Source organism: Caretta caretta, chromosome 3 (assembly GCF_965140235.1).
Source record: "Caretta caretta isolate rCarCar2 chromosome 3, rCarCar1.hap1, whole genome shotgun sequence".
NCBI lineage: Eukaryota > Metazoa > Chordata > Testudines > Cheloniidae > Caretta > Caretta caretta.
Window position 1 is genome coordinate 194,455,561 of NC_134208.1, and position 9,784 is coordinate 194,465,344.

Sequence of the window (9,784 nt, forward strand, 5' to 3'; positions counted from 1 at the left end):
GGTTGTTTGTTGTTTTTCTCTCTCCTTTTTTGCAGCTGCGGTTTGTGTGTGTGTTTTAATCATAGTCGTTCTACAAATAAATAATTTCTGAAACGAGACTAATTTTTCCCTATCTTAACCGTGGTCTAAAGCACTATTTTGTTTCAAGTATGTAGCTTCAGGTTGCAAACTATAATCAAAGCAAGAAAAAGGGAAAAAAGCGAAGTCTGATTAGTTCACATGGAGATTTGAAAGTTGTATATTAATCCTACTACTTAGCAGTTGCGGTTATTTTACTTTAAGAGTGAAACAACGTGTGAATGTTTATGAGAAAGGAAACAACTGGCCTTTATTTACATGTATAATTCTAGCACCGCTGCAAAAAGAATTAAAAATATAGTGGACAAAACAGAGATTTGACGTCTACAATCAATATATTAGTTCCAGACTCGTTTATTAGAAGATTGTGTAATTTCCAAAATCAAGGAACAACGCTCATTCAAAGGGGTAGCAAATGAACAAAAGTCAATGGATAGCAAATCCAGTTAAACTATCTGTCCTTATCGGCATAGAATATTTCTGGTTTCGTATAGTAGCGTGATCTTATTGAAACAGCTATTTGAAAAATTCTGTTTTGTTTCCGAACTGATATGGACTCTAATACAGTATTCCATAGATGGGTTTGGTTAAGTATTGATAGGGTTAGTCTCCAAGAATGTAGCCGACAAATAATTCTTTTAACTTTAGAGTGCAACACATGGACTTAATTTTGTGTTACGGGGCGGGGTAGGGGGGGTGTTAATCTTTACTTCGTTGGTAATCTTTTTGGGCTAGTGTGATACCAAAAGGGTTGGAGGGGACCCTTCTCAGGTCAAATTGTATTTGTAATAGTAAAAAAGAAAAGGAGGACTTGTGGCACCTTAGAGACGAACCAATTTATTTGAGCATAAGCTTTCCTGAGCTACAGCTCACTTCATCCGATGCAAGCTTATGCTCTCTAAGATGCCACAAGTCCTCCTTTTCTTTTCGCGAATACAGACTAACAGGGCTGCTACTCTGAAACCTGTAACAGCGTTTACTCTTTCTCCCTATGTAGGATGCGCTCGGCGTTCGCTTAACATTCTCCACTTCCCCCAAATTAAAATAAAAAGCTAATTGACCACAGAGGATAGGTTTGAGAAACTCAACCTCTTACTTAAACGTGGCACTCTAAGTTGGATCTGTCTCCTTCCCCGCCTCTGGCTAAACAAATCAAGTTTTCACTGTTTAGATATCCCTGTCACAGTCCAATAAAGCATTTAGTTTAAAATTACGCTGGGAGCTTTTCCCTCCCTCTTTGTATCTCCCCCACTTCTTTAGGTCTCTGCAACACGATGGCTTAAATTCCCTAAGCTTACACAAACTCGCCACAATGTCAGTGTGCCATCTCTCTTCGCTACCTAAATACTCTCTTGAATCGACACATGAACTTCAGTTGGGGTCGGCGGAGCTGCCGGCTTATTTCAAGTGCAAAACGTGCCATTGATTGGTTCAGGGAGGGGGCGATTTGTTTTACTTTGGCTGGCGTGGGCTTATTTATTTTATTTTGTTTTGCATTCCTCCGCTTACCAACCCCTGCACCCGTCACCTACCTAAACCGAAGCGCTCTAACAACAAGGCGATGGTGCTGATCACTCCAGTTTGCAGCTCGTATTAATGAAACCGGAGTGCCGGAGAGCACAAGGGGGGTTAACGTTGGGTGTTTAAAGTGGCGACGCTGGTAAACGCGCACACCGAGATGTTCTGGGGCGAGTTCTCCATACGTTCCCATGCCTTCGATGGAGTGGAGAGAGCGGTGGGTCCCACTTTGAAGGGAAAGAGGGGGGAGACTCCCCGATGCTTACTCAGAATTGACATCTGATCCCCGCGGGGGGAAAAACCCCTCCCCAATCAGTGGCTCCAGCTCATTTCGTTGAGATGCGAGACAGGTACCTGGTCTAGCATTTCTGCAAAAGGTTACGCCAACCGCGGTCTTTTAGACAAGCGCTGGGCTGGGCTACAAGGTCTGCACCAGCTCAGAGATTATATAGATATATTTGCATGCAGCCCTAAAGCTAATGAGTACTTGTATTAAAACGGGACCAACCGTACTTTGGCAGCCTCTGACCCCAGAATGCATGGCTCGGTTTCATTGATCACCCCTCACCCCTTATGAGATAATGCAATTACAAACATCAATAAGGAGCTGCAAGGGGAATCATTATGCGGTGACAGTGATAAATGACGGTGCCGAAATAGCAGGCTTTTCTTCTTCTTCTTCTAACAATCCAGGAGCCCAGGGGCTTTGGGGGCCGAACACAGTCACCAAGGAAACAGCTGACATCCAAAATGGCACCAAAGGGGGGGAAAAAAGAAGTCTTTCTTTCGCCTTTCACTCGTCCCCCCTTCTTCCAAAGAGTTTAGGTTCGGCTTTAGAAGCAGCTGCCACACAGACATTTAAGTTATTCCACACAGTAAAGACCAGGGAGATTTTTCTCTGTCCGCTACATAAAACAGAAAGCTGGCTGCTCGGAGTTTATGAACTACTTTCATGCAAGTATCTCGGGGAGCCACGCAAAAGCAGATCTCGCATTTATGAGCAGGAATATGCTGTCTCCCTGTCCCAAGGTTTAATATTCACTCTGCCACCTTCCCTCGCTTTAAGTGGCGTTTGCCCTCAGTCTAAGGACTTTGTTGGCTTGTTTTGTGTCCCTAGCAGAGCTTTCTCATGAGCCCAATAAGCGTGGCCCTATGAGGGCTCCAACTAGCCCAAACCAAAGGGAAGCAAATAGGTATTTTTCTCAGGCAACATAACAAGGTCATGGAGCCAGGTAAATACACTGCAATTTTCCAGGCGAGTTCAAGAAGGCAGCGGGTAGATGGAACATATTGTGATAGATGGCCCAGCCCTGGCGGATTTAAAGGCAAGATGGTGCATTGTGAAGAATAAAAACACGGACACCGGCTCCTAAACGTGCCACTTCTTTTCCCTGCGTCCCCGTGGCTGCCGGCTGCCCCAAGCACGTCAGCAGCGAGCCCCTTTGCCTTGGGATGGGACCGGCGGCGGTGGGAACAGGAGCTCGCCCCGCTCAGCTCCCTTCGGGGGCTTCTAGGGGTGACTGAAAAGGCTCCCCCTGGGTTTCGCTCCGCTGGACGGGCTCCAGCCACACACACACCTTGCAGGGGCTTCCTTCCCACACAAAGCGGCGGCCCACACTCCGGGAAACAGAGGATAAAAGGTAAGAAGATGGCTCTCTCCCCCCCCCCCCCCCGCCCGCCCTTTCATCCTGAAGGATCCCGACGTCCTTTTGACAGACGGGAAGGATCACTTGGCCCACCACTGCAATGAAAAATAAAAGGCTTTTCGCTCCTCGCTGGCTGTCCCTGCCTTTATTTGCTCTGCTCTAGGCACACGCTGTTCCCTGTACAACGGCCCGCAGAGAATCAGATCCGAGGAGGATCCTTTCCCCCGGTCCCCCGTTAGGGTAGGGCTGCGTCTGCCGCCGGGGTTGGAGGTGGGGGGAGAGGGGAATGACGGCGATCGATATTAGACTGACTTTAAAAGTAAAGTCTTTTTTTCCTCCAGGGCTTTCACTTTTCTCGAGGGGCGAAGCGAAGTCAGTGCGCGGTAAGTGTGTGTGTGTGTGTGTGAGACACAACTTAATGAGATCCAACTACCTTATTACGCCTCTGCTGTTTCCCTCGCAAACCAACGCACCCCGCCCATGGCTAGAGCTATAATCTAATGTATTTCATTTCAGCCCCAAGCGTCCTTCCTGAGCCAACAGGAAAAAGGCCCAATCCCCTCCTGCAAAATACGTTTTGGCATTTTATCTGCACCTCTCACCCGCCTCCCCAAGCCCGGACTCCCCCCTCCCAAATTTTTTTTTTACTTTGCTCGCCAACAAGGTTGCACGTGTTTACACAAATATACCTCTCCACAAGCACAAAGTATTGCTCCTTAAATAGTTATGATCCGGACAAGGCGTCCCTAGGTACATAAAGCCCCAGTGAAAGGCATCGCTCCATGCAGAAGGCCCAGCCCCCCGACCTCAACTCAGAAGCTGGCTGGAGAGTTTTGCTCCTGGGCTCCTGTCACTAGCTGGCTCTATTTGTGTTATCTCCCCCCCCCCCCCAGCCGTGCTGGGCTATCAGCGGACGGGGCTGTCGGGATGGGGCCTGGGACGCGCAGGAAGGGGGAAGAGACGCCGCACACGGTGCCCGCCAGCGGCCCGCTGCGATCGCTGCGCCCAGAGCGGAACCTCTCTGGCCAGTCCTTGGGCGGCGGGATCGGGCCCAGAGGCCGCCCCCGCCCCCCGGGCCAGGCATGCCCCGACCGGAGGAGGATCCCCCCCCACGCCCCCAGACCCGCTGAGAACAACCCCAGCAGCAAACTCCTCCGCACTCCCTGGGCTCGCCCCCTTTCCACGCACGGGCGGCGCGGCTCAGGGGAGAGCGGCTGACGGTGCTGCGGGGGCAGGGGCGGGGGGCAGGGGTTGCACACGCGGAGCATCGCAGCGCCGCTCACTGAAGCCGCGGGGGCCCCGCTTGGGGTAAAAAAAAAAAAAAAAAGTCAAATGAAGCACATGGCCTTAGAGTTCATGGCCGCGCCGCCCCCCCCCGGCGGGATTTCCTACCCCCTCCCCTCCAGGTAGGCTGAACTCACTGATCCAAGGCGATACACAGCAATCACTTTGCAAGGAACAAATGGCGCAGCACACCGCCCCCCGAGCCCCAGAGCGAGCCCAGGAGGGGAGAGAGGCGGGCCCGGCTGGCACCGGGGGCTCTGGCTCCGGGGGATCCGCTGCAGTGGGGTGCGACCGCCCCTCTCCCCCCCCGCAACCCTGACACAAGCGCTGGGGGGGTCCCCCCTTCTCGGCAAAGGGAGACAAAACCTGCCTGGTTGCAGCGGGGGATCCCCCCGAGTGGGTCTCAGACCCTCCCTACACTTCCACGCGTCTCTAATCCGCTTAGCGGTTCCCATTTGAAATTGTGAGTCACTAATTTTATGGCTAATTCTTTCCCCATGCACTGTTGAAGCAGGGAGCCCGTCTCTCGAGGCAGGAGAAGCGGAGGGGCCGGGGGAACCGAGTCATTTCCCCAACCCCCCAAAAGATGGCAGTCGAAGCTGCCATTCCTCCTCCTCGGGCTCTGCCGAGACGGAGCGGGCGCAGGAGGAGGAGGACACCACCGGGCTGTTCTCACTCAGCCGGCCGGAGAGTTGTGTGGTTTTGTTTGTAAGAACACACCAGCCCGCCCCCCTCTTTCTGTTCCCCGGATCGCGGCAGATCTCCCGCTCGAGGTGCGGGGAACACGGGGAACACACACACACACACACCCTGCGTGTGGCTAGGCGCGCACCCACACTCACACAGCGACAAACCCGGTCCCGATCACTTGGGGCTTCCAAACTAAACACAACCCAGCTTGCCTCCCTGCTGGAAAGTACAGCGTTGGCCTGTCCACGCAGGGCTGGGAGGGGGATAAAGCCTCCCCAGATATTTGTTTCCCCCTCTGTTAGGGCGGATCGCGGAGGATGAATTGCAGACTGGTTGCCAAAACTTCCCCCCCCCCTTTTCTCTTCTCACCCGCCCCCCTTCTCTCTCTTGCAGCCTTTGCTTTGAATGTGGGGTAGCTAGGAAACAGCAAGCAGCCTGCGAAGACGGAATTCCCAACGTGTAAAACGGAGCCATTGAGAGAGTGCAATAAGGCGTGAGGGGGAACTAATCTCCCCATTTACATGTTTGTGGCAATTTTATCTAAATGAATTTTAATGCTAAACGAGGGATAATTCCCTATTTGTAACCCGTTTACTTCTCTTTCCTGTGCCCCCAAAGCCGCCTAAGATCGTGCGATGAACAATAACAATAAAAATACTGTCAAGCATATTCTTCATTTGGAATGTGTTATAATTACAGCTGATTAAATGTCTCGGGATAGAGGAGCGTTTTTAATGTGAAATGTACCAACCCCCCCTCCACACCCCCTAAAACAGTCATATTAACGAAGAAGCCTTTTGTGAGTCTTCTCCCCACCCCTAAGAAAGGCACAAACGCGTGTGCTCTTTGTTTGCTGCAGGGCGGTTTGTTTTTGTCTTTTAGGAAACATTAAAAAAAGAGAGCAGAAAAGCAGCAGCAAACCCCGCTCCGAGCATTCCCATTTTGGCTCAGAACTGGCATTATTATAAACTCACAAGGCAGGATCAGAAATGTGCAATCTCATCGGTATAGTGGCCCTTTAAAAATCTAGGGAGGGGAGAAAGAACCGAGGATGGGGGGGGGGGATACCCACCATTTGATTTTCCTAATTCACTAGGCTCCAGGAGCCAGCCTGACTCTCCGCTGCCCTAATACTCCCCAGCTAACTCCCCCTTCTTAAGCATCCCCATGCACACTATTCATCCAGTGGATCTGATTCTCCACTCCTTGGCCCTGGTGTAGATCGGGCAGCTCGGATAAACTCAAGGGAGTTACACAAGTGTAAAACCCTTCCGGAGTAAGTGGAAAATCAGCCCCATGGAGTCTTAGGCTGGAACCTGACTGTAAGCAGTGGGGGAGAAATGGATGGTTAGTAGTAGTTTTAAAACACATTTATTATTTAATGGAAAAAGTAAACAAATGGCCATTAACTGCTAGTAACCACCTATCAAGAGGGAATTCCCATCCAGAGGACTATTTGCAGACTGAACGCGGCTCTCCCTTCTAGATTTGGGGTTTTTAAAAATCCTACTCGGGGGAAAGAGGGGGTGGGGTGGGGTGGGGTTTATGGCTAAAGGCTTATTTTAATGTCATAAAAGGGAGGTTTATTTAGAAGGGAGACTTCTGAAGCACACTCCAATAAACAAAAAGGTGAGAGGAGACAGGACTGCTCCAGCAGGTAAGCCAGTCAATCAAATATCACCTAGTAAACCCACCAAACAACTGGTTCCTCTTTTCAAATGGAAAATCGAATTGTTCAGGGCGGGTTTATGGGGTGACATCTATTTGAATGGCAGACTTCAGCGCTCTAGCCAGCCCTGCTTCAGATGCTACCTTTTGTTTACCAAACAATCACAGCTAGAGGTTTTTTAGGAATTTGTCTTAATTAAAATATTTGTGTATTTTTCTTACCCTTAGGAAACACTTTTTATAGCTGCGATTTTATTTAAAGAAAATTATAAGGTACTGCAGCCTAAACATGTTATTTTGTACTATTTAACTAGTTGGCTGCAGTGCAGAAAGTACAGCTGTACGGAAAATTGGTTAATGATCAGTCTTCAGCCAATCAGAGCACAAGACTTCTTTATGAGCATTAGATTTTAAAAGTCTATCATCCTTAGTTTGAGTAGTTAATTTACTTACAAATATGCACTTATCTCAGGCAAGGTTTTAAATTTTTTTTCTAAATACACTCAGTTCAAGAAAGTTTAATTGTCAATGATTCAAGTAATGTAAATAAGGTATTAGAGATGTAATTCAGGGAGAGAGAAAAGAGTTAAAATGTTCTGCAGTTAATGCTTTTGAATGTTCAATTTGCTAATAGGCAACCGTTATTCTGACAATCTGTGGTGTAAGCTTTCAGAAAGTTTTTTTATAGAGTGTAGCATTACTTTTCAATAAGGTACTAAGACTTTGGTATTTAAATAGCAATTATAGGTAAATCTTTTTACAGTTTAATCTTGCAGATGCTGGGTTCACATATTACTGGAGAATCACTACCAATTTGGGGGGCAGCAAACAAATTTTTCAAGCAGTGGAGTCAGCATGACAAAAAATAATTTGTTTTTATTTTAGATTCAGATTTCATTACTGCACTCAAACTACTACAACTGGGCTTTGAGTTATTATACAATCCAAACGGTTTCAATCAGAAACTCTAAGACTCAGTGTGCATTGATTATTATTAATAATAATTAGCTCCTTGGTTTCTTGATAGAAAAAGGCTATCAACAAGCATTTGTTTAACCACAACAAAAAGTATAATTAGCTTATCCCACTTAGTAAATCTGTATGCATGCCAACTCATACCAAACTGCTACTTTTACAAAAAATTGCAATAATACAGTTCATTTTTCCAGTCCTTTTTGCACAAAATTTATTTACAATGTATACATAAACGCTCCATGATGGGACTATGGAAAAATGCACACGACTGATGCTTTGCCCAGAAATAAAGTCAACATATTAAAAATAAATCTTCAGTTCATGTTTTGAGCTGCGTAAAACAGGAAGTGATGTATAAGTGTTGCTGAATGGGGACAATGATGCTCTGATGTGACAATTAGGCTTCAAATACACTGCCTTTTGGTTTCCATGCTTCCTTCTACCAGTCTCCTTAAGACACTGCCTGCAACAGCTGATTAATCATTGTTGATGACTGCAGTTTTTCCCATCCTTCCCGATTTACATCTGTTCAGACCAATTCAAATATGGTGAGTAAATGAATTAGACATGCAAATTCACGCCCCAGGCTAGAGAGAGAGAGAGAGAGAGAGTGTGTGTGTGTCTGTGTGTGTGCATGGCTGAAATCCTAGGATAGAAGAAAGATTCTTCTGCCTGACATAATTATTTTAATGCTCTAAAAATCCTGCAAATAAGCCCTTTCTGTCATTTGCAGGATAACTGTAAGGCTTTTTAACATAAGGAGGCTTCTGGAGGAAGTGAAGAGCTATGGAAACAACACACATAGTGTGGAAAAATTTCACATTTTTTTAAAAAAATCTATAAGAAACAACGTAATATGGATAACAGTATAATAGCATTTTACAATATTTCACTCTTTGTTCTCTTCATGTCTTAGATCGTTATTTAGCATGTCCCCAGAAGTTGACTTCACATAGTGTTTCCTGCTTTCCAGGGTCCCTCGGAAGAATAGGATTGTTCCTTGGTCCAAAGTAGATGCCAAGAATGGAACTCCATAGTCATTGCAGAAAGACAATATTTGAAGTCTGTCATCGTTGCAGACAATGCATATTCCCTTAAGCTACTGAGCATGAATGTCCATCACTTGTCCACTCATTGCTGGGTCTCCTGTATTAAGCATTGTGGGGCTAGATGCTGACATTGGCATTCCAGGGTGGGGTGGTCCTCCATGCATCATCATTGCTGGGTGGTGAGGGTGTCCAGGAATGTAGGTATGCATGGGGGGCCCATGACGCAGCTGAGCAGGATGTGGGGGCATCTGGGGCGGGGTATAACTTGGCTGTCCCATATTCATACCCATTGGACTACCCCGAGACACATAATCCCCTGGCATATTTTGCAGCCCTGTGGAGGAAAAGAGAAATTTGTGATTGTGACTATATGGTATATAAAAGTAGCAATTCTATTAAGTAAGGCCTTGACCCTGCAAACACTTGTGCATGTGAGTAACTTTACTCATGCCAATAGTCAGGTTTAAGCCAAAGGCACTATTCATATGAATAATGTTATGCATGTAAATGTTTGCAGAATTGAGACCTAGGTATGTATTTATAACTTGCAATAAAGCAACACAATGTGAATTATTCATGGTTTTAAAAATCTGGAGGATTTTGGAAGAGTTTATTTTAAAGGAAGAATACAATTTAAACAAAAAGCATGTACACACACACTATTACAATGTTAACAAATCTAACAAATGCTTGAGATGAAATAATTTTCATTACCATTAACAGTAATAACATTTCATGTTATATTTGATCCAGTTGCTCAAGCACAGGACTGAGAACCAGGAATTGTTGAGTTCTCATTCTGACTCTAATCTGGACTACCTCTGTATAGCCTTGGTCAAGTCACTCAACCTCTTTTCCTTATTTTGCCCATTTGTA

General features: G+C 46.6%; 1 protein-coding gene and 1 long non-coding RNA gene across 4 annotated transcripts in view; one reads left to right on the forward strand and one right to left on the reverse strand.

The window, feature by feature from the left end:
• Positions 1 to 2,603: 2,603 nt before the first annotated feature.
• Positions 2,604 to 5,885, forward strand: LOC125634932 (uncharacterized). Its single transcript, XR_007356084.2, has 3 exons — positions 2,604 to 3,236; positions 3,584 to 3,625; positions 5,610 to 5,885. It is a non-coding gene; the product is annotated as an uncharacterized LOC125634932 (long non-coding RNA).
• A 1,855-nt stretch (positions 5,886 to 7,740) lies between these two features.
• The window catches only part of MEIS1 (Meis homeobox 1), a 124,928-nt gene continuing 122,884 nt past the window's right edge, over positions 7,741 to 9,784 (reverse strand). For 2 of the 3 annotated variants that reach the window (XM_075127210.1, XM_075127211.1), the window contains one exon: positions 7,741 to 9,242. In XM_075127210.1, the coding sequence (XP_074983311.1) occupies positions 8,959 to 9,242 (284 nt within the window). In that variant the 3' untranslated portion in view covers positions 7,741 to 8,958. The remainder of the gene's footprint in view (positions 9,243 to 9,784) is intronic. The other variant, XM_075127212.1, reaches the window with a different exon arrangement.